This window comes from Hyla sarda, chromosome 2, assembly GCF_029499605.1.
Source record: "Hyla sarda isolate aHylSar1 chromosome 2, aHylSar1.hap1, whole genome shotgun sequence".
Taxonomy (NCBI): Eukaryota; Metazoa; Chordata; class Amphibia; order Anura; family Hylidae; genus Hyla; species Hyla sarda.
In genome coordinates, this window is record NC_079190.1 from 315,967,648 (window position 1) to 315,993,581 (window position 25,934).

At 43.5% G+C, this 25,934-nt stretch overlaps 1 protein-coding gene across 1 annotated transcript in view; it reads left to right on the forward strand.

Moving 5' to 3' along the window:
• The window catches only part of LOC130356349 (synaptotagmin-2-like), a 169,431-nt gene that overhangs the window by 67,769 nt on the left and 75,728 nt on the right, over nucleotides 1–25,934 (forward strand). The window contains exon 3 of the mRNA XM_056557741.1: nucleotides 3,885–4,057. Coding sequence (XP_056413716.1) covers nucleotides 3,885–4,057 — 173 coding nt within the window. The remainder of the gene's footprint in view (nucleotides 1–3,884; nucleotides 4,058–25,934) is intronic.

Sequence of the window (25,934 nt, forward strand, 5' to 3'; positions counted from 1 at the left end):
TATCATTGAACTTTCTCATATACGGACATTCTTAGTTCTTTCTTTTTATACGGACATTTTTATCTCATTTAAATATACTCATTTTTTAGGTGGTTGTTCTATTTTCATGCTTTTTTCTATGCTAACATCTGGTGCAAGGGCCCTGCCCAGGTGTGAGGTTTGATATTTAATAAATATTGTTCCTATTATTCTTAACCTTGATTCAGGTTTACTATTTTTACTATATATTTACCACATTATTAAGCAAGCATTTTTCTCTTTTCTTCTCTTCTATATTTCTCTCTACTATCCTTTGAGGACTGGTCATATAATATTTATTATATACGTATTCTCCAGTTATTCATTTGGTCAGACGTGTTTCAGCATAAGGTAAACATCTGCCCTCTGCTTTAGTGGCATTTCAGGATAATGATGTAGGATGATGAAGAATCTTCATCTGCATGCCACCAACCTTGGTTATTAAAAAACCAACGACCTCCAGACCAGTGGATAGTAGGGCGCTGAGGGACCAGGCAACAGTTGAAGCAATCAGCTTTATTCCCAACATGCAACGCATTTCGCGCTAGTGCGCTTCATCAGGCATCCTCATCCTGCTTGATGAAGCGCACTAGCGCGAAACGCGTTGCATGTTGGGAATAAAGCTGATTGCTTCAACTGTTGCCTGGTCCCTCAGCGCCCTGAGGGCGGAGGTCTGGAGGTCATTGGTTTTTTAATTGCTTTTATTGTGGAGTGGCAGCAGAGGGATTTGCTTCATGCTATCATCCAAGTTGTGCTGGCATTTGCACAACTTTCATTGGTAAGCGCTCTATCATTTTTAGCGTTCCCACATATGTTATTTATTGCACCATGGAGCGCTCCTTTTTGTCTTTTTAGTAGTACGTTTGGATTACCAACCTTGGTTGATAGATCTACCTCTTTTTTGGGTTTAGGGAGAGATCTATTAAACAAGATAAGTAGCAGAAGTAACCAGGAACCACCCCAATGACTTGTGGTTCAGGCAGCATGAAAGTGATGACAGGGTCCCTTTTAATAAGATGTGTTTATTGCTCAAGCACATGACTTTATCTGGTATTTAAATGCCAATATGTCACCCATGAAATAATGGCCTATACTGTATAGTGCGCATACAAATTTATGTAGCGGCATGCCAAGGTTTGTTTTTTTCTCAAAATATATGGCATCATGGCATTTGCCAACACAAGTCACATTTCAGAGGTATGCTCTGTTGGAAGTATTGCTTCTAAAAGGAGAAAACAGTTGCTAGTGGCTTTTAAAAGTACCTGTCACTAAATAAACTGTTCTCAACTACCTCAGGCTATGTTCCCTAACTACTCTTTACACCCCTCCTGCCCTTAAAAACTATTTCAGAGCTTTAAAAAGCTCTGTATGATACCGTTCTTCTTGCTCGCATAGTGCAATTTCCCCAGCAGGAGAAAGTGGGCATTTCTTAACAGGCATGACATCACTGAAGCCTGCTGTTGGACAACTTCTGCCCTCACCTTGTTGCAGTGCTCTGATGAACAGAAGGCTCTGTGCATGTTTCAGTCTGTGTTGCTATCAGTGAGGCTCTCCTTCAGCTGTCAGTCTGTGCGGCATTCTGTGAGAATCTGTGGAGCTTTCACTTTCTGTGCAGCTGATAATCCAGCTCAGTGCAGAGAAACACTTCCTGAGTGCCAGGCCTGGAGGTGACCAAACTCACTGTATTAATAGAGGCATAGAACAGAACAGCTACACTTAGTGGCCGTTTTTTCTATTACATTTTAAACATATTTATGTTGATAATTTTAAAAGCAAGTACATGGAAAAGTGTCTGCTAATTACACAAGGTAATATTAAAAGTTGTATTTGGTGACAGGTACTCTTTAAGTCTAGAGTACAGTCCTTTTGGCCCTGCCTAACCAGGGCTGTGGAGTCGGTAGATAAATGTTCCGACTCCGGAGTTTTCTGTGCTTCCGACTCCGACTCCCCGACTCCGACTCCTCTGTATTAATATGTGAATGTATTTTATACATTCCTTGAAGGAAAGAAAGGCAACATACATGTCATTACCACAGGACTACTGGCTGGGAAGCCAACAGTCTACTGTATTGAACAGTTTGTGTGCTGATCTGTTGCTGAAGATAGGGCCGTGGGAGGATCCAGGAAGGGGCATTTATTATAAAACATGATTTCCCTAGTAGAATCCCATAGTCAAGTTTAAAGGGGTACTCCGCCCCTAGACATCTTATCCCCTATCCAAAGGATAGGGGATAAGATGTCAGATCGCTGGGGTCCTGCTGCTGGGGACCCCCGGGATCGCCACTGCGGCACCGCGCTTTCATTACTACACAGAAAGAGTTCGCTCTGTGCGTAATGATGGGCAATACAGGGGATGGAGCAGCGTGACGTCATGGCTCCGCCCATCGTGACATCACGCCCCGCCCCCTTATGCAAGTCTATGGCAGGGGGCGTGGCGACCACGCCCCTTCCCATAGACTTGTATTGAGGGGGCGGGCCGTGACATGAGGGGCGAAGCTGTGATGTAACGATGCTCCGGCCCCTGTATCGCCCTTCATTGCGCACAGAGCGAACTCGCTCTGTGCAGTAATGAGCGTGCAGTGCCGCAGCGGCGCTCCCGGGGGTCCCCAGCAGCTTGACCCCGGCGATCTGACATCTTATCCCCTTTCCAAAGGATAGGGGATAAGATGTCAGATCGCCGGGGTCCCGCTGCTGGGGACCCCCGGGATCGCCGATGCGGCAACGCGCTATCATTATTGCACAGAGCGAGTTCGCTCTGTGCGTAATGACGGGCGATACAGGGGCCGGAGCATCGCTACATCACGGCTCCGCCCCTTGTGATGCCTAGGGGCGGAGTACCCCTTTAAGCTAACAATCGAGTTTACAAGTTTTTATAGCCTTAGCTGAATGGCAGGAGTTTTTCCAATGGTTTACAGCTTCAGTCTTGAACTATTGACACTCCATTCCCTTCACATATGCAAGTGTCTCTCGTCCTGCAGAAAACATATTTCCTTAATCCCTTATCAGTGAGAGGCTAGGTTACCCATGAGTTCCCTGTAACAGCAGAACACAACACTATGGAAAGTAGAAGTATTGCCGCTCCTAATTGTGCGTTGTGTGCCAAATAGTAAAGCACATGAAAAGCATGCTTCTTCACAGTCACTTAACGTGTTCGTTTTGCGGTTACATGAGGCACTGCATGCATTGATCTTTATTCTTATAGTAGAGAATTCATTAATTATAACTTTTTGTGAATTGGGACATTTAAACTTGCTTTTTTTTTTTTTTTTTATTCCAATCTAAATTTAGTCGGAGTCGGTGCATTGTTTGCCGACTCCAGGTACCCAAAATTTCGTCCGACTCCTCGACTCCGACTCGGACTCCGACTCCACAGCCCTGTGCCTAACAGGTCCATGCACATGGCATTGTGGGTCTAGTTGGAATTAATCATTCTTGACAATGAACAGCATGTGGAGAGTGCTCTTTCTGACTAACATAAATCTTCTGCATTAATCAGACATTTTATTAGGGATGGTCTCTGGAGAAGAATTCAAAGTGCTCACTATGGCTGTTGCATGTTATGGGTATTTGTAGAGAAGCAGGTATAATGACAAGCTGTGTAAAATGTATGTATAACTATTACTGGAAATGTCTGTGTGTTCTGCAAGGGGTAACTAGATGAAGATAAAATACCTGCTGTCAAGAGGCAGGATCTACCATCTAAGAAAATGTGACCCCCGTCTCACTGCATGTAAACATTGACAGGGGGTCATGTAGAGTTCCTTTAGGAAATAATGTATGTTTGTGTCACATGCTAATATGCCAAAAACAAATTCTCAATGTTTTTTTTTTGTTTTTGTTTTTTACTATATTTTTCTTGATTATAGTGCCTTCATGGGCCATCATAGCTATAGCAGTGGTAGCTGGGTTATTGATCATCACATGTTGCTTCTGTATATGCAAGAAATGCTGCTGCAAAAAGAAGAAAGGAAAAAAAGAGAAAGGAAAAGGGATGAAAAATGCACTAAACATGAAGGATATGAAAGGATCTGGCGGGCAGGTGACTAAGTTAATAGTTTTACCATCATGCAAACTAATGACATCAAAATCAGTAATTTTTTTCTTATCTAACCATGAAAATAGAAATGTTGTACATGATTCTTTTGGATAAATCAGTTTGAAAATTTGCAATCATATGAAATTTGGAAAAACTTCAAAATTTGCAAAAAAAACTAAACTTTTGCCAAAACAAAACCACCCTGAGGGTAAGTTTTTGGCCAATCACTTCTCTCAGCGGCATATAGAAATCTGTGATGTAAAGTGAACTTCACATCAAAGAAAGATACAGTGCGGGCAGGGGACCAGAGAAGTGCGACCGGCCAACCGCTTCTATAGCTTATACAGGAGGATCGCAGTGGGTGTCAGGAGTGACAGCTGCTGCGATTTGTTTATTAATGCAGGTACTACAGCTCCAAGCATGGAGCAGAATGTGCTTCATGTTGGGAGCAGTAGTACTTGCAGTTAAGGTCAGATCTCAGCGGGTGTCACTCCTGACACCCGCTGCGATCTGTCTATTAATGCAGGTACTACAGCTCCCAGCATGGAGCAGAATGTGCAGTAGTACCTGCAGTTAAGCCAGTCATATTTACCGGTATATAACCCAACCCAAATAAATGATACCTTTCACCTGCAAATTTTTTCTAAGACTTGTCTGTTTCTGGGATTTATTTTTGTTAATCTTTTAAGCATTTATTTGTAGATTGCAAGTCAGTGTTGCTTTCCTTGCCGCTGACCATTGGCCAGTGAACCTGTTTAACCCCTTGACTTCTGATTGTAACAATATGTGCTCTTCTTCTTTCTGCTCTCCTAGCTAGCCATTCTGCTACCCGTCCAGGTTATTTGGGGTTGTTTAATCAATACTCTTGAAGATGCAAAATCCACTCAACCTTTTAAAAAATACAGACTTCCACTATAACCTACTCCAAAAACTCACCATCCATCAACATGGTGCTTTTTTAGAGACTAAAACCAAACGAACCACCGAGAGATGTTATATGAAACCCCAAATATATAAACGTTGTCAATCTAAATAAGTTCACCCATATCATATGGGCAAAAAACCTGCTCTCATAAAACATCGCGACAAAGGCAGGCACAGCTCTCTTCTTGACGCAACGTTCAAAGAGGGAAACAATGCCGCGGCATTGTACATAAGGGTGTACATAAATGTTAAGGCCAAAAAAAAAAAAAAAAAGTCCCACTTCTGGACATTCAGAAACTATAATAATGTATACCAATCACCACATAATGGCCCACAAAAGTGTCTGATCAATTAATCAAATAACAGGGAAACATGCTTCAAGAAGCATTCTCAGGAAGCAGGATTCATTATGCAATCATATACACTGTCACGATTCGGCTGGCTGGAGGTGGATCCTCTGTGCCAGAGAGGGATTGGCGTGGACCATGTTGGTGGACCGGTTCTAAGTTGCTTCTGGTATTCACCAGAGCCCGCCGCAAAGCGGGATGGTCTTGCAGCGGCGGTAGCAACCAGGTCGTATCCACCAGCAACGGCTCAACCTCTCTGACTGCTGAAGATAAGCGCGGTACAAGGGAGTAGACAAGAGCAAGGTCGGACGTAGCAGAAGGTCAGGGCAGGCAGCAAGGATCGTAGTCAGGGGCAACGGCAGGAGGTCTGGAACACAGGCTAGGAACATACAAGGAAACGCTTTCACTGGCACAATGGCAACAAGATCCGGCGAGGGAGTGCAGGGGAAGTGAGGTATAAGTAGGGAGTGCACAGGTGAACATACTGATTAAGCCTGCTGCGCCAATCAGTGGCGCAGTGGCCCTTTAAATTGCAGAGACCCGGCGCGCGCGCGCCCTAAGGAGCGGGGCCGCGCGCGCCGAGACAAGACAGACGGGGAACGGGTCAGGTACGGGAGCCGGGACGCGCATCGCGAGCGGGCGCCTCCCGCATCGCGAACGCATCCCGGCTGGGAGTGATATTGCAGCGCACCCGGTCAGCAGGTCTGACCGGGGCGCTGCGAATGAGAGGATGCTGCGAGCGCTCCGGGGAGGAGCGGGGACCCGGAGCGCTCGGCGTAACAGTACCCCCCCCCCCCTTAGGTCTCCCCCTCTTCTTGGAGCCTGAGAACCTGAGGACAAGACTCTTGTCTAGGATGTTGTCCTCAGGTTCCCAGGATCTCTCCTCTGGGCCACAGTTCTCCCAATCCACCAAAAAAAATCTTTTACCTCTGACAGTCTTGCAGGCCAGAATCTCCTTCACAGAGAAGACGTCAGATGAACCGGAAACAGGAGTGGGAGAAACAACTTTGGGAGAGAAGCGCTTAAGGATGAGTGGTTTAAGGAGAGAGACATGGAAGGCATTGGGAATAGGGAGAGAAGGAGGAAGAAGGAGTTTGTAAGAGACAGGGTTAATCTGGCACAAGATTTTGAAAGGACCAAGATAGCGTGGTCCCAGTTTGTAACTGGGGACACGAAAGCGGACATATTTAGCGGAGAGCCATACCTTGTCTCCGGGAGCAAAAATGGGGGGAGTTCTTTTTTTATCAGCAAATCTTTTCATTCAGGATGAAGCCTGTAAAAGAGAATTTGGGGTTTCTTTCCATATGGTGGAAAGATCACGAGTCACTTCATCCACAGCGGGCAAACCAGAGGGCAAGGGAATAGGGAGGGGGGGAAGAGGGTGACGGCCGTACACCACGAAAAATGGGGATTTAACAGAATATTCGGAGACTCTGAAGTTGTATGAGAATTCGGCCCATGGTAGAAGATCTGCCCAGTCATCCTGGCGGGAGGAAACAAAATGCCGTAAATAGTCACCCGGGACCTGATTAATTCTTTCTACTTGCCCATTGGATTGGGGATGATAAGAAGAAGAGAAGTTTAATTTGATCTTGAGCTGTTTACAGAGGGCCCTCCAGAATTTAGACACGAATTGGACGCCTCTATCCGAGACGATATGCGTGGGCAAACCGTGAAGGCGAAAAATGTGTACAAAAAATTGCTTTGCCAACTGAGGCGCTGAAGGAAGACCAGGAAGAGGAATAAAATGTGCCATCTTGGAAAATCGATCAGCGACCACCCAAACAACAGTGTTGCCACGGGATGAGGGCAAGTCCGTAATAAAGTCCATACCAATCTGTGACCAAGGCTGTTCAGGAACAGGCAGAGGATGAAGGAGACCAGCAGGCTTCTGGCGAGGAGTCTTATCCCGGGCACAGACAGTACAGGCCCGCACGAAATCAACAACATCAGTCTCCAGAGTCGGCCACCAATAAAATCGAGAGATGAGTTGCATGGATTTTTTGATGCCCGCATGGCCTGCGAGGTGGGAGGAGTGTCCCCATTTGAGAATCCCGAGACGCTGGCGTGGAGAAACGAAGGTCTTCCCTGGAGGAGTTTGCCTGATGGAAGCTGGAGAAGTGGAGATCAGACAGTCCGGAGGAATGATATGTTGCGGAGAGACCTCTACTTCAGAGGCATCAGAAGAACGAGAGAGGGCATCGGCCCTAATGTTCTTGTCAGCAGGGCGAAAATGGATTTCAAAGTTAAAACGGGCAAAGAAAACGACCAACTAGCCTTGCGAGGGTTCAGTCGTTGGGCAGACTGGAGATAGGAGAGATTCTTGTGATCAGTGTATATGATAACTGGAAATTTTGATCCCTCCAGCAGGTGCCTCCATTCCTCAAGCGCCAATTTAATGGCCAGTAGTTCTCGATCACCAATGGAGTAGTTTCTCTCCGCCGGAGAGAAGGTCCTAGAAAAAAACCCACAAGTAACAGCATGCCCGGAAGAATTTTTTTGTAGAAGGACAGCTCCAGCTCCCACAGAGGAGGCATCTACCTCCAATAGAAAGGGTTTAGATGGGTCAGGTCTGGAGAGCACGGGAGCAGAAGAAAAGGCAGACTTGAGATGTTTAAATGCGTCTTCCGCTTGGGGAGACCAGGACTTAGGATTGGCATTTTTCTTGGTTAAAGCCACGATAGGGGCCACAATAGTGGAGAAGTGTGGAATGAATTGTCTGTAATAATTGGCGAACCCCAAAAAACGTTGGATAGCACGGAGTCCGGAGGGGCGTGGCCAATCTAAGACGGCAGAAAGTTTATCTGGGTCCATTTGTAGTCCCTGGCAAGAGACCAAGTATCCTAGGAAATTTTTTCGTGATGGGGTCCGATGCACATTAGGAGAGGTTCCGTGCGGTAACGCACGGTACAGTCCAATCTTTCATTGTTAACAGAATTGATGTAGAGGGGTCTGGCGAGACTGGTCACCGGGATGTTGAACCTGTTGATGAGAGAGGCCAAAATAAAATTTCCTGCAGATCCGGAATCCAAGAAGGCCATAGCAGAGAAGGAGAAGGTAGAAGAAGATATCCGCACAGGCACAGTAAGGCGTGGAGAAGCAGAGTTCACTTTGTGCGGAGTCAGCGTACGTCTTTCCAGGCGGGGAGGATGGATAGGACAATCCTTCAAGAAGTGTTCGGTACCGGCACAGTACATGCAAAGATTCTCCATGCGGCGTCGTGTCCTCTCTTGATGTGTCAAGTGAGACCGGTCAACTTGCATAGCCTCCACGGCGGGAGGCACAGGAACGGATTGCAGAGGACCAGAGGAGAGAGGAGCCGGGGAGAGAAACCGCCTTGTGCGAACAAAGTCCATATCCTGGCGGAGCTCCTGACGCCTTTCGGAAAAACGCATGTCAATGCGGGTGGCAAGATGAATAAGTTCATGCAGGTTAGCAGGAATTTCTCGTGCGGCCAGCACATCTTTAATGTTGCTGGATAGGCCTTTTTTAAAGGTCGCGCAGAGGGCCTCATTACGGAGGCAAGAGTACGGAATTGGATGGCGTACTCGCCAACAGAAGAATTACCCTGGACCAGGTTCAGCAGGGCAGTCTCAGCAGAAGAGGCTCGGGCAGGTTCCGCAAAGAAACTTCGAATCTCCGTGAAGAAGGAGTGTACCGAGGCAGTGACTGGGTCATTGCGGTCCCAGAGCGGTGTGGCCCATGACAGAGCTTTCCCAGACAGAAGGCTGACTACGAAAGCCACCTTAGACCTTTCAGTAGGAAACTGGTCCGACATCATCTCCAAGTGCAGGGAACATTGCGAAAGAAAGCCACGGCAAAATTTAGAGTCCCCATCAAATTTATCCGGCAAGGATAATCGTAGGCCGGAAGCGGCCACTCGCTGCGGAGGAGGTGCAGGAGCTGGCGGAGGAGATTGTTGCTGAAGCTGTGGTAATAGCTGCTGTAGCATCACGGTCAGTTGAGACAGCTGGTGGCCTTGTTGCGCTATCTGTTGCGACTGCTGGGCGACCACCGTGGTGAGGTCGGCGACAACTGGCAGTGGGACTTCAGCGGGATCCATGGCCGGATCTACTGTCACGATTCGGCTGGCTGGAGGTGGATCCTCTGTGCCAGAGAGGGATTGGCGTGGACCGTGTTGGTGGACCGGTTCTAAGTTGCTACTGGTATTCACCAGAGCCCGCCGCAAAGCGGGATGGTCTTGCAGCGGCGGTAGCAACCAGGTCGTATCCACCAGCAACGGCTCAACCTCTCTGACTGCTGAAGATAAGCGCGGTACAAGGGAGTAGACAAGTGCAAGGTCGGACGTAGCAGAAGGTCAGGGCAGGCAGCAAGGATCGTAGTCAGGGGCAACGGCAGGAGGTCTGGAACACAGGCTAGGAACATACAAGGAAACGCTTTCACTGGCACAATGGCAACAAGATCCGGCGAGGGAGTGCAGGGGAAGTGAGGTATAAGTAGGGAGTGCACAGGTGAACATACTGATTAAGCCTGCTGCGCCAATCAGTGGCGCAGTGGCCCTTTAAATTGCAGAGACCCGGCGCGCGCGCGCCCTAAGGAGCGGGGCCGCGCGCGCCGGGACAAGACAGACGGGGAACGGGTCAGGTACGGGAGCCGGGACCCGCATCGCGAGCGGGCGCCTCCCGCATCGCGAATCGCATCCTGGCTGGGAGTGATATTGCAGCGCACCCTGTCAGCAGGTCTGACCGGGGCGCTGCGAATGAGAGGATGCTGCGAGCGCTCCGAGGAGGAGTGGGGACCCGGAGCGCTCGGCGTAACATACACTTAGTTGTGGCCTGCTACTCACCTTACTAGCACTCAAGATGACCCCCTAAGCTTTCTTAAGGATACACTATCTGTCATGACCGACTTAGGGAACAGGGAGAGTAAGCCCTAACCTGACCCTAAAAACACTCTCCCTGCCTGTCTTGGCCATCCATCATAAGAGATGGATCGACAACTTGGCGCCGGTCCCTCCCTGCGCTACAGTGCAGTGGCGTAAAAACAATTAATATATATAGTCGGTCACAGGCCAGAAACAGAAACGTAAAACTACCAGACAGGATACAAATACTAACAGGGCAGAATCTAAACAGGCAAACTGATCAAGAACATAGGACCCTGTTCACAAACAGATACAAGTACAAAAGGACAAAGATCAGATCAACCAAACAGGATGTAAATGTAGAACACTGTTCACACTGGACACAGATAACTAATAAACAGATTAGGTCCAGAACACAAGACTGGGAAATGGAGTCCACACAGACTACAGGAATAAAAACAGGAATAAAAACTAAATCCTCCAGAAAACACAGGAATATCTTGATACTAGAACTCAATCTCCCAGAGTCCACCATGGAGCACGGAGATAGCGTGTACTAAAACGCAATTCTCTAGAGTCCCATTAAGAGGTCACAGGGATGTCTTGTTACAAAAACTCAGAAAACTGATACAAGAAAGCTCAGTGTGAACAGCGACATAGCAGAACGGAAATGTAATCTTAAAAACCGACTAATGTAACACAGACTAAAATCTACTAAACAAGACTAATTAACCATGGCTAAAACTCAGATCACATAAAGATAAATACAAGGTAAATGCTCAAGCAGACATAGAAGTATAAAGCACAGACATCATAGCAGAATTATTGCACAAGCAGACAAAGTGTGTTGCACTAAATAACCAGCAAAGAATACAGACTGAGCTGGAGTTATATAGGCACACCCTCCTTGCAATTGGATGAACAGCTTAACTCCTGGAAGAAAAGCACAGAAAACAGATAACGCATGATAAAAAAAAAAAAGGTCTGAACAGGGCATAAAATGTCAAAAAAATGCAAAAACAAATAAACGGACATTACACTAACTAATTTTTTTACCACAGGTCCTCTGTAACTTTGAAAGGGAAAAGCACAGATAACGCAACCAGTCAGCCATACAGCTGTGTTTGACATATTCATTAATCTAAAGTGCTAACCATACCATAGCTTTACCCCACATAATTTATTATTGGCCAGGTGGCTAACTTTAAAATAAAGTTTTCTAAATCATAATTCATTAAAGGGGTTTTCCACCATGAGATAATACCTGCCAGACAGACAGGTAGGTACCTGCCAGACAGTAGTGAACATGCTTAGAAAGGATCTGTGCTTGTTTTAGGGCTAAATGGCTATGTTGTGAGATTACCATAATGCTATGGCTATCTTTTTGTGAACTGGGTATTTCCTTTTGGATTTTGTTCTCTCAAACTACACATCCCATAGTTCCTTGTTTGTAAGTTTGAGATCACTTTCATCCCTCCCACACATCAGCCATCCCACCCATTGAAACACAAATGCTGCATTCCATTCAAAAGACCAGGTTTTTCTATAACCAGGGTGTCTCTAGCTGTTGCAGAATAATCTCTCCCCTCCAGCAGTCACTCCACCCATTCAAGCAGGACAGGCTTTGCACACCTGACTAGTGATATCATGTCTCGACACACTGCAACCTGGGGAAAACCCTAGAACTGGGTAATTTTACAGCCCTTGTAGCATAGTCAAATAAAAAAAAAATACTGGAATACCATTTTAATCTTTCTACCCAGTTACCTAGATTTCAGTCACTAGACTGAAATAGAACTAGCTCTCCTGGGAAATAAAAATAATATTTTATTATGGATTCCACCACCATCACCGAAACTCAAGAACATTAGCAAAACAGCTCTCTAAATTTATCAAAACATTACAAATTTTCCACAAATTTTTCAACCAGCTCAATCCCTTAATATAAAGACCCCTCTTTTCAGAATCTTTTAAAAGTTTGGCATAGCTTTAAGAATATAAATATTTCCAATTTAATAAATAAGGATGTCCCTTTTGCATTTTATGATTACAATAAACTCTAAAAAGACCAGTCCTCATTTATTTTTTATTTTTATTAGCATCTATACATGTATGCAAGCCATTCCATTCCAGTGTCTGTTACATTTCTACACAAATATATCAACGAGGAAAAACAACAAGAGGTGCGCCCCTATGGAGGACCGTTTATCATAAGTGAAAGAGGTAACACAAAGATGGGTTCTTACCCCTAGGTGTTGCGCTCAGAGCACAACACCTACAGTAGCGTCTGGATGCAGAAAGTCAGATGGAACCGCTGCCACGAGGAACTTCCCGGTGTGATGTTGGTCAGTCCGGAGAAATAAAATGGAAAGAGATATGTGAATAAGTTCCTCTAAAGAAGGCGCTGGTACCCAAAGATGGAGGTATACTTCTTTACTTGCTACGCGTTTCGGTTCGGGATCGAAACGCGTAGCAAATAAAGACGTATACCTCCATCTTTGGGTACCAGCGCCTTCTTTAGAGGAACTTATTCACATATCTCTTTACATTTCTACACAGGCACACCTTATTTTACTTTATTGAGGTACTGATTAGGTGATTACTTGAACCAAAGTTATTTAACGAGGAAAAGTATAGAAACCACTGCTGTGGTCAACACAATCCACTTACCATGGGACCAGCCGTATGGTAAAAAGAATGCAGAGGGCGAAAAAGACCATCAACTCATACCAGTGTCACTCTACAACCATAGGATGATATTGTGACATACAAAAAATGGCAAACAGCAGCTGGGGTGCACATCAAGGACAATTTGAAAGATGCTCCTAGGGTCAGGGCTGACGTGTCCATAGGCACCGAGAAGTGGGAGATGGTGTTTGACACTGATAATTGTAAGGTTATGAACATAGTGAGGTAAACTCCATGCTAGGATTACTTAGTAAATTGGGAAAAACTTGATAAAATGGGTATTAAATAGTATTTAGAAATTCTAGTTGACAGTAAAATTAACTATAGCAACCAATGTCAGGCAGCTGCTGTCAAGGCAAATAGGATCTTGGGTTGCATAAAAAGAGACATAGATAAACACGATGAGGAAATAATTCTACCATAGTACAAATAACTAGTCAGTCCACACATGGAATACTGTGTACAGTTTTGGGCACCAGTATACATGAAAGATATAGTAGAACTGATGAGGGTTTAAAGGGGTACTCCAGGGAAGTTAATAAAAATAAAAATGCACCAAAGCAACCACAATACCTGTTCTGTGTCCCCTGTAGTTATCCATGTGGCCCCTGATGTCCTAAATACTTTTTCCTTGTTTGCAGCACAGACTACAACTCCCAGAATTCAGTGCAGCTCTGTGTAATTGCTGCCAGACAACTGCTTTCACTATCTGTGTGCTTACACTGCATGCTTACACTGCAGCTCACACACACTGTACAGGTCTTTTCTTTCAGACTATCATTCCCCCAGCAATAAATCATGGTGTGCTCTGAATGGCAGCAGTCAGTGATTAGATCTTCAGCAGAAAAACAGCAGCTATGTGCTCAATTGTTACTGAGAATCTTCCTTGCTTTTCTCTCACAGCTCACAAGCTTCTCACACAGGGAGAGAAGTGGGAGGGGAGGTGTGGCTGTGAAGCCAGAGCTCCAGACCAGACAGAAATCATCACGTGGTGTTGTCTTGAAGGGTGGGGGCTAGGTCTCAGTGAGGAGACAAGGTGGATTTGAGAATGACATTTCTCTCACTCACTGCAAGTAAGTGACAGCTGAAAGAGGGAAACTGCTCTGTATAGCTAATGAACAATATTTAGACAAATACATAGGTTGGTGAGAGGGGAAGGATGGGCTATGGGTTTAGTTCCCCCAGAGTACCCCTTTAAAGGTGGGCTGCCAGATTAATGGAATGGAAATGGGGGAGGTTAGTACCCTTAAAAGGGATTAAAATTGGGGTTATTTAGTTAAGAAAAAAAGAAGTCCAAGGGAAGGGACCTAATTACTATGTATAAATATATCAAAGGTTAATACAGAGATCTCTTCCATGATCAACTATACATGAGACTGTAATAATAACAACAAGGGGGCATCCTTTAGGTCTAGAAAAAAAAGGTATTCTTTACTGTAAGAGCAGTGAGATTGTGGGACTCCCTTTCAGAAGAAGTTACCATGGCTAACTCACTAAAATTAGTTAATAATGGGCCTAAATACATATCTGGAGTGTAATATCTGTATAGGTTATAATTACTAGAATCTGGAGAAGAGATCTATTTTGATTTACAGATTTGCATTATTTTTTTCTTCCCAAAATTTGGAAAATTGGCTTTTACATTAGGGGTCCTATAATCCCAGGGGTATAGGCTGCATTGCTTGGATCATTAGGGGTCCTATGGATCGACACTGCATTTCTTCGACCACATAATCAATATATCACAATATATGTAATAGGAAAAAAAACATGGTTTGACTTTATCGTTTTAGTGTGAAACTTCTTCAGATAATCTAAATGAAATATGAAATGGCTTGTATTTTAATAAACTAAACACCTTATTTTTGTTTAAAACAATCTTCTGTTTCTTTAGCTTTATTTTCCGCTAACACGTTAATGATTTTGGTCTTTATAAATTTTACTGCAACATACAGTATCAACCATACAAAAAGCCCCCCCCCCTTAAAAAAAACTAATTGCAGCTCCTTTTCCTCTCTTCTTTTGCCTTCTTGTCTTTCTACTGTCATCATCTGATGTCTATATGTTCCATTGCTGCATCATGAAAACTCCTTATGTTGGTAAGTGCATATGCATGATTGGTATTTCAAGCAATTGTATTTAATTATGGAAAAAAATACTGTGTGAAGGGCTAGCTATGCCCACATCTTTTTTTTCTACATAGTGGTTTGGTTAGATGTGTCCCTTTTGTACTCTGATACCCTAAGGATATTCTTAATATTTGATTCTTTTATGGACTGTGGTAACAAATGAAAAGTATGTCAGGTTAATGTGTGACAGAAGTTTCTTTTACACAGGCAGATTACGGTCATTGTGAGCAATGGTCAGCCATTTTTTAAAGGCCCTTCACACAGGCAACTGCATACAGTTGGGGGATGAATGCTCAGTTCTGCCTTTGTTCATCTCTCAGTTAGCAAGACATCCCCTGTTTAAATGATTAGATGTGGTGCCAACAAACAAGCATTTCTACGCCCACAAAAATTATTGCATCACCCATAAAAAACATTTGCTTGTTTCTTGGCTAACTTGGGCATGTTTACACAGAAAAGTAAAGGGCTTTTATAATTAAAAGAGAGCAACTAGGTTAGGCTGAGAATAATTGCGCATGCAATTTTATAAGGAATTTGGGGTAATATCACATGAACTTTTGTTACCAATGTAGCATACTTCAATGTCTTATAGGATGGTTGATGGGGTGGGGTAGTCCAATAACAAAATTCACTATATTTACCTGTCTTCTGCTCGCTGCTAAAACAAAATTAACTTTTTTCAATATTTTTTGTTTGGACCCACGGATATCAAGAATAACACAAGCTAAGTTATCCCAGTGTATATTAAGTTACATAAAAGTGAACATACATAGTAGCTATTGAAGCCAGCCTGGCAGTCAGCTGACCACTATTGGTTGTGGATTCAGAAACTTACAGGAATGAACTGTTATTGTAGAGGAAGCCCAATTATGTAGTAAAATATATTTGGGCTGGGTCTGCAATAGTAAGAGCCTTAGTAAGCAATAGCTAGCTTATGTTAGCAGTTCTCCTTATTAGCAAATAGTCCTTAGCAGAGGATTGCCATTCCTGGACATTTATCTATACACGTACTAGCCACGTTGCTGCCAAAAATATCACATATTGTCCTATATAGTATGGTTAAATTATGTGTCTCACAGTATCCACATAAGTGCATTAGGAGAAAACTAGTATAAGTTACACCATTTTACTTTAGATCAAATTCAGACCATGCATTCCTGAGTTATATCCAATCGCTCACTACAAGAAGCAGGCAAATATGTTATATTCACTTTTAACAGTTCCTATAGGTTGCCTCCACAAATATTTTTGTCCACGCACCCCTCCTGGTAGTATATATACACAAGAATTCTTGTTAGTTACCATATAGGTTCTACCAGCTGATCAGCAGTATATGTTGAAATCACATATTCAGATTTATTGCACATAGTCCATGCATTACAATTCTCACCAAGTAGGCGGGTAAACATTATAAGGATTAGTGCACTCATCCCATTTAGTTTATTTGTTCGTAAAAGAAAAAGCACATAGCTGTACTTCATCCAGGTCATTCATCAAATCCTTTGTCCAGTTCCAGTTGCCTCTTTTCTCTCCGGCTAGTTTCCACTTTTCTTTTTCCGCCGCGTGCGTAAATGTCCGATCTATTAAAATATAAGGGTAGCTAAACCACACGGTCGATGGCGTACATGTAAAAAAATACCAAAGTCAAAAATTGTGCGTTTTTGGTCACTTCATATACCATAAAAATATTAATGAAAAGCGAACAAAAAGTCCCATCATATCAAAAATGGTACCCTTAAAAACTATAGATGACGGCGCAAAAAATTAGCCCTGTACACGGAAAAATAAAAAAGTTGTAGGGTCAGAAGATGCCAATTTTAAACATACTAATTTTGGTGCATGTAGTTTATAATTTTTTTAAGTATTAAAATAAAATAAAACCTATATAAATTGGGTATCCTTGTAACCATATGGACCTACAGAATAAAGATAAGGTGTCATTTTTACCAAAATGTGCACTGCCTAGAAACGGGAGCCCCCAAAATTTACAAAATTGTGTTTCTTTTTTTCTTTCACCCCACAAATAATTTTTTTGTTGCGCCGCAATTTATATTATAAAATAAGTAATGTCATTACAAAGTACAATTGTGATGCAAAAATCAAGCCCTTATATGGGTCTGTATGTGCAAAATTGAAAGAGTTATGATTTTTAGAAGGGAAGGAGGAAAAACGAAAATTCAAAACGAAAATTTGCTGAGTCCTTAAGGTGAAAAGAGTCTGAGTCCTTAAGGGGTTAAAGACCCCTCCCAGGCCACCTGCTCTATTTCAGCATCTATCCTGACTCATACAACCTTGCAAATAATGTAATGATATGTATATATACTCTCCCCCCAGAACAATCATAAATACGGTATACAACCTGAATACCAATAACAAAAAAATACTAAGGTGACAAGGTTGAGGACAGCAGATGGAGGTAATCCAGGCAGGTGCCCCCCTATGTTCATCACGAACCTTGTGCATGTTCACGGCACTAATGGCAGCCACTCACTTAGACTCGCTTTCCAATTTGTATTAGCTGCTTATCTGCTCACTTACATGACAGACCTTCACACCAGGAATCAATGCCTGAAATAAAACTGACCTTTAGGGATTAAACACATTTATTGTGGTGAGGGTGTGATGAAGGGCAGATGTTATTACCCTAGGGGCAGATGCCATTAACCCCTTGTGTTTGTGACACCAGGGCGTGGTTTTACCTCTGCACCACCCAAAGGTATGTCGCTGGATCCTGGACTAGGCGCGGGGGCAAATAATGACTCTGATGCCAAGTTACAGAACAACAGCAGCTTTAGTGAGATAGACAGGTGTAATAGTCTTGATGGCTCAGTTAGGCCCAAGGAGGTGACCTGTGACTTCAGAGACTCTAGGGCTTGCTGGGGCTTATAGTGGATTTGGACAATTTGCTGTGCAGTAGGCCTTGGGCTTCCTCAGGACACCCGACACTCTCTCAGGACTTGACTTTACTGTAGCTCAACTAAGACTCTAGACTAACTAGCTAGCTCCTCCCAGGGTTTATATGGGGGAGACTCTGGAGGGGTCCTATAGGTCACCCTATTGATCACTGGTACCTTCCTGGTTACAATACTTGTATTTAAATACTTGTACAGTTTTTAACCCCTTCCCGACCTATGACATACCTGTACGTCATGAGTGGCAAGGTGTTCCCGACCCATGACATACAGGTACGTCATGAACATTTTTGCCACTACTCGCGGCATCCCGCAGCGCCCGGTAAGATGGTGGCTATCACTGATAGCCAGCCATCTTACCATGCGACCACGGGGGGTTTCATCCCCCCCCCCCCCCCATCGATTGCTGCTATCAGCTGGTCAAATCTGACTAGCTGATAGCAGCGTTTCGCTATCAGAATACTTAGCACCGCTCTGCTAAGTGTCCCTGACCCATCCCCCGGCGTCACTTACCTGGCCATGCGGTGTCCCGAGCGGTCCCGGCGCGAGCGGCGTCCTCCAGGCGGTCCCGGCGGTGGTGCTTCCCGGCGGTGAGTTTCCGGCAGCAGGGCGGCATCTTCATTGGCAGCAGTGAGATCACCATAAAGCGATCTCACCGCTGCCTCTGGGAGTTTCAAAGCTGCAACTCCCAGCATGCCCAGACAGCCTTTGGCTTTCTGTGCATGCTGGGAGTTGCAGTTTTGCAACATCTGGAGGTCCACAGTTTGGAGACCACTGTATAATGGTCTCCAATCTGTGCTCTTCCAGATGTTGCAAAACTACAAATCTCAGCATGCTCAGTCTGTCCAGGCATGCTGGGAGTTGTAGTTCTCTAACATCTGGAAGAGCACAGATTGGAGACCATTATACAGTGGTCTCCAAACTGTGGACCTCCAGATGTTGCAAAACTACAACTCCCAGCATGCCCAGACTGCCCAAGCATGCTGGAAGTTGTAGTTCGGCAACATCTGATCCTTCAGATATTGCCGAACTACAACTTCCAGCATGCCTAGGCAGTCTGGGCATGCTGGGAGTTGTAGTTTTGCAACAACTGGAAGCACACTAGTTGGGAAACATTGTCCGTTTCTTACCTCAGTGCCTCCAGCTGTTGCAATTGTTGCAAAACTATAACTCCCAGCATGCACTGACAGACCGTGCATGCTGGGAGTTGTAGTTTTGCAACAGCTGGAGGCACACTGGTTTGGAAACACTAAGTTTGGTTGCAAAACACTTGGAAGTTTATTACTTAACTTAGTGTTTCCAAACCAGTGTGCCTCCAGCTGTTGCAAAACTACAACTCCCAGCAAGCACGGACAGCCAAAGGGCATGCTCGGAGTTTGCAACAGCTGGATGTTTGCCCCCTCCCCCCAATGTGAATGTACAGGGTACACTCACATGGGCGGAGGTTTACAGTGAGTGCTGCAAGTTTGAGATGGCGCAAATTTTGCGCTGCAGCTCAAACTCCCAGCGGCAAACTTGCTGTGAACCTCTGCCCATGTGACTGTACCCTAAAAACACTACACTACACTAACACTAACCTAATATAAAAAGTAAAAAACACTACATATACACATACCCCTACACAGCCCCCCTCCCCCAAAAAAATGAAAAACGTCTGGTACGCTACTGTTTCCAAAACGGAGCCTCCAGCTTTTGCAAAATAACATCTCCCAGTATTGCCGGACTGTCCAGGCATGCTGGGAGTTTTGCAACAGCTGGAGGCACCCTGTTTGGGAATCATTGGCATAGAATACCCCTATGTCCACCCCTATGCAAATCCCTAATTTAGGCCTCAAATGCGCATGGCGCTCTCTCACTTTGGAACCCTGTCGTATTTCAGGGCAACAGTTTTGGGACACATATGGGGTATCGCCATACTCGGGAGAAATTGCCTTACAAATTTTGGGGGGCTTTTTCTTCTTTAACCCCTTATGAAAAGGTGGAGTTGGGGTCTACACCAGCATGTTAGTGTAAAAAAATAATTTTTTTACACTGACATGCTGGTGTTGCCCTATACTTTTCATTTTCACAAGAGGTAAAAGGGAAAAAAGACCCTCTAAATTTGTAATGCAATTTCTCCCGAGTACGGAGATACCCCATATGTGGGCGCAAAGTGCTCTGGGGGCGCACAACAAGGCCCAGAAGGGTGAGTGCACCATGTACATTTGAGGTGATTTGCACAGGGGTGGCTGATTGTTACAGCAGTTCTGACAAACGCAAAACAATAAATATCCATATGTGACCCCATTTTGGAAACTACACCCCTCACTGAATGTAATAAGGGGTGCAGTGAGAATTTACACCCCACTGGCGTATGACAGATTTTTGGAACAGTGGTCTGTGAAAATTAAAAATAAATTTTTTCATTTGCACAGTCCACTGTTTCAAATATCTTGTCAAACGCCAGTGGGATGTAAATGCTCACTGCACCCCTTATTAAATTCCATGAGGGGTGTAGTTTCCAAAATGGGGTCACATGTGGGGGGGTCCACTGTTCTGGCACCATAGGGGCTTCCTAAATGGGACATGCCCCCCAAAATCCCTTTCAGAAAAACTCACTCTCCAAAATCCCATTGTCGCTCCTTCCCTTCTGAGCCCTCTACTGCGCCCGCCGAACACTTTACATACGCATATGAGGTATTTCCTTACTCGAGAGAAATTGGGTTACAAATTTTAGGGTGATTTCTCTCCTTTTACCCCTTGTAAAAATTCAAAAATTGGGTCTACAAGAACATGCGAGTGTAAAAAATTAAGATTTAGAATTTTCTCCTTCACTTTGCTGCTATTCCTGTGAAACACCTAAAGGGTTAAAACACTTACTGAATGTCATTTTGAATACTTTGGGGGGTACAGTTTTTATAATGGGGTTATTTATGGGGTATTTCTAATATGAAGACCCTTAAAATCCACTTCCAACCTGAACTGGGCCCTGAAAAAGTACGATTTTGAAAATCTTGAGAAAAATTGGAAAATTGCTGCGGAACTTTGAAGCCCTCTGATGTTTTCCAAAAGTAAAAACTTGTCAATTTTTTAATGCACACATAAAGTAGACATATTGTATATGTGAATCAATATGTAATTTATTTGGAATATCCATTTTCCTTTCAAGCAGAGACTTTCAAAATTAGAAAAATGCAAAATTTTCAAAATCTTCATGAAATTTTTAGATTTTTTACCAAGAAAGGATGCAAATATCAGTGAAATTTTACCAATAACATAAAGTAGAATATGTCACGAAAAAACAATCTCGGAATCAGAATGATAAGTAAAAGCATTCCAGAGTTATTAATGTTTAAAGTGACAGTGGTCAGATTTTCAAAAAATGCCCAGGTCCTGAAGGGGAAAATGGGCTGGGTCATGAAGGGGTTAAAGGCACATAACATTATAAAGACATTAAAATAGATAACACAAGGCATAATTAACCATTTACATTTATATGGATTAAAGAGGGACTCAGGGGACACCACAATAGAGTCTGCCTGACAGCAAGGGTACAGGGGTGCAACTCCTGTACTGGGCAACCACATTATAATGTGCTTTTTTTTTTTTTTTTTTTTAAATAGCAAGAACAGCAAATATTTTGGGGCTAAAACTAACAATGTTTTTCCAAATCGATTAATCAATAGATTTTTAATCGATTAATCTGAAAAAAAATACTTTAATAACTATGTACATTGGGCATATAAAAACAAGTTAAAACATCTTAACTGTTAACATATCCTGTAATTATGTTAGCTTAACTATTTAACGACACAGGACGTAAATATACGTCCTGCGCCAGCTTCCGCGATATAACACGGGGTCACGCGTCATATCTGGCCGGTCCCGGCAGCCATCCCACCGATCGCGGTGATGCCCGGTATTAACCCTTCAGACGCGGCGATCAAAGTTGTCTGAAGTGAAACCGAAAGCATCCCGGCAGCTCAGTCGAGCTATTCGGGACTGCCGTGGTGAAATCATGGCATCCTGGACAGCTTGCAGGACACCAGGAGGATTCCTACCTGCCTCCTGCGTGTCTGATCGCCAAATAACTGCTCCGTGCCTGAGATCCAGGCAGAAGCAGTCGAGCAGCGATAATACTGATCAATGCCATGTTAATGCATGACAGTGAACAGTGTAAGAGATCAGTGTGTGCAATGTTATTGTCCCCTATGGGGGCTATAACACTGCCAAAAAAAAGTGTTAATAAATGCGATTTAACCCCTTCCCTAATAAGAGTCAGAATCACACCCCTTTTCCATAAAAAAAACTATGTAAATAAAAATAAATATAAACATATGTGGTATCGCCGCGTGCGTAAATGTCCAAACTATAAAATTTATTGTTAATTAAGCCACACAGTCAATGGCGTACATGTAAAAATTATAAAGTCCAAAATAGCGTATTTTTGGTCACTTTTTATACCATTAAAAAATTTATAAAAAGCGATCAAAACAAAAATAGTACCGATAAAAACTTCAGATCACGGCGCAAAAAAATGAGCCCTCATACATCCCCATATGCGAAAAAAAAAAAAGTTATAGAGGTCATAAAATGAGAATTTTTAAACGTATAAATTTTCCTGCATGTAGTTATGATTTTTTCCAGAAGTACGACAAAATAAACCTAAATAAGTAGTAGGGTATCATTTTAACCATCTTGACCATTTTACCGAAAAATACACTGCGTGCAAACGGAAGCCCCAAAAGTTACAAAATGATGCTTTGTCACACAATTATTTTTTTTTCCGTTTTGCTGTGGATTTTTCGGTAAAATGAATAATGCCACTGCAAAGTAGAATTGGTGGCGCAAAAAATAAGCCATAATATGGATTTTTAGATGGAAAATTGAAAGGGTTATGATTTTTAAAAGGTAAGGAGGAAAAAACGAAAGTGCAAAAACTGAAAAACCCTGAGTCCTTAAGGGGTTAACAGGGGAAGGAAATGAATAATGTGTCCTGCAGGTGAAAAGCTGTTTCTGTCTAAACTACTCATATATTTTATATATGATTGTGAGTTAGCTAGACATAAAGAGCTTTTTTGCCATTACCTCGTGACAATTCCTTGTGCCTGTTGTTTAGCTGTGCAGAAGCCAGTGCCACATAAGTTCATCTAGTCATTGCAGTGGCAGCAGAGAGCCCTGGAACAGCTGTAAGGGATGGAGCTGTCCATGGTTGACAGCTCCATCCCTCGAAAAATCCTTGAGCACTAATGGCCACACTGGTTATAATCAGATGCGTTAAAGAATCAGGGTATTATTAAAGAAACAGCTGTCAGTGGCAGGGACTAGTTGTCAGTGGCAGGGACTAGTTGTCAGCGTCAGGGACTAGTTGTCAGCGGCAGGGACTAGTTGTCAGTGGCAGGGACTAGTTGTCAGTGACAGGGACCAGTTGTCAGTAGCAGGGACTAGATGTCAGTGGCAGGGACTAGTTGTCAGTAGCAGGGACTAGATGTCAGTGGCAGGGACTAGTTGTCAGTAGCAGGGACTAGTTGTCAGTAGCAGGGACTAGTTGTCAGTGGCAGGGACTAGTTGTCAGTGGCAGGAACTAGATGTCAGTGGCAGGGACTAGTTGTCAGTGACTAGTTGTCAGTGGCAGGGACTAGTTGTCAGTAGCAGGGACTAGATGTCAGTGGCAGGGACTAGTTGTCAGTGGCAGGGACTAGTTGTCAGTGGCAGGCACTAGTTGTCAGTGGCAGGGACTAGTTGTCAGTGACAGGGACTAGTTGTCAGTGGCAGGGACTAGTTGTCAGTAGCAGGGACTAGTTGTCAGTGGCAGGGACTAGTTGTCTGTGGCAGGGACTAGTTGTCAGTGGCAGGGACTAGTTGTCAGTGGCAGGGACTAGTTGTCAGTGGTAGGGACTAGTTGTCAGTGGCAGGGACTAGTTGTCAGCGGCAGGGACTAGTTGTCAGCGGCAGGGACTAGTTGTCAGTGGCAGGGACTAGTTGTCAGTGGCAGGGACTAGTTGAAAACTATAGAAAAAGTAAAGCCATCAAGTTGATGGAAAGCAGATAGAGATGGGTACCATGGAACATCTTTGACAGACTTCTTGAGCAAAAGTGGCCAGTAACTGCAACCCTGTCAGACCCACCAGAACCTAAAGCATGAACAATAGAGTGTCCTTGAAGAACTTTCTACTGTGAAGCGGCAGTGAGTGTGTATCTTTCCATCTTCAGCCATGAGGTGCTTCCAATCCACTACAACCAACCAGCCTCACAGTAGATGGAGTGATACAGAAGACGTTCTAAATCCTGTCATCTTTTTTCACTGCACTGGACCAAAGATGTCACATTTTTTAAAACTTGAAAACAATATAAATGTGCATGCAAACTGTGCAGATAGAGCTGCTTGCTCTAAAAAATGAGATCATGGAGGTGCAGCAGCAAACCCCTTCCCCTGCAGTCTACAGTGCTGAGCCTTTAACATCATGACTCTTTCTCCTTGAGTCTGGTGGCAGCAGTGAGGAGGACCAAGAGAGACAACAGATGGAGGAGGAGAACACATAAGAAATGAAGCAGTCCAGTTGTCCTATTTTGCTGAGAATCTGGCTTTTTTACTAGAATGCCATTGGCAACAGATTTGATGCGCAGGATTTGTAACTGCCGATTAGAAGCTGTGCTCAGTCATTTAGTTTACATTGAAAGCTGCAGCAGAAAATCCTGCGCATCAAATCTGCGTACGTGTGAACGTACCCTAAGGGTGCATCCACACGGGCAAATTACCTTCGGAATTTCCGCAGCGGATTTTGCTACCATTGACTTCAATGGGTCAGCAGAAAATCTGCAATAGAGGCAGATTTGTAGATTTTCCTTCAGATCCATTGAAGTCAATGATAGCAAAATCCGCGGCGGATTTTCCGCTGCAAACACGCTGCAGAAATTCCGCAGGTAATCTGCCTGTGTGAACGTACCCGTAGGGGAAATTCACATGTACTGTAGCCTGTGCAAATTTAACCCCTTAAGGACCACAAGTTTTTCATTTTTGGCACTTTTGTTTTTTCCTCCGCACCTTTTAAATATCATAACCCTTTCAATTTTGCACCTAAAAATTCATATGATGGCTTATTTTTTGCACCAGCAAATCTTCTTTGCAATGACATCAGTCATTTTACCCAAAAATGTACGGCAAAACGGAAAAAAAAATCATTGTGTGACGAAATTGACGAAAAAACGCCATTTTGTAACTTTTGGAGGCTTCCGTTTCTACACAGTAAATTTTTCGGTAAAAATGACACATTCTCTTTATTCTTTAGCTCCATACGAATAAAATGATATCCTACTTATGTAGGTTCGATTTCGTCATACTTCTGGAATAAATCATAACTACATGCAGGAAAATTTATACATTTAAAATTGTCATCTTCTGACCCCTATAACTTTTTTATTTTTCCGCATACGGGGCGGTATGAGGGCTCATTTTTTGCGCTGTGATCTGAAGTTTTTATTGGTACCAAAAGTTGTATTGATTGGACTTTTTGATCGCTTTTTATTCATTTTTTCATGATATAAAAAGTGACCAAAAATACGCTACTTTTGATTTTTTTTGTGTGTACGCCATTGACCCTGCGGTTTAATTAATGATATATTTTTATAGTTCGGACATTTACGCACGCGGCGATACCCCATATGTTTATATTAATTTTTATTTGCATGTTTTGTTTTTTTAAATGGGAAAGGGGGGTGATTTGGACTTTTATTAGGGAAAGGGTTAAATCACATTTATTAACTTTTTTTTTTTACACTTTTCTTTTGCAGCATTATAGCCCATAACATTGCATACACTGATTGCCAGCACTGTTCACTGCAAAGCCATAGCTTTTCATTGATCAGTGTTATTGGCGGTCGTTTGCGCCCCATAAAGTGTAGCTTCATGTATAATACTGTCTGCATACATGAGGTATCTCAGCCTGATATAGTATGCTTAGTTTTCAGATAACGAAAAGGGGGGGGGGGGGGAATTATATATAAAGCATGGGTGCTAAATTAAGTATTAAATATACCGTAGTATCCCCCTCTATAATATGTGTGCTTTGTGACCTC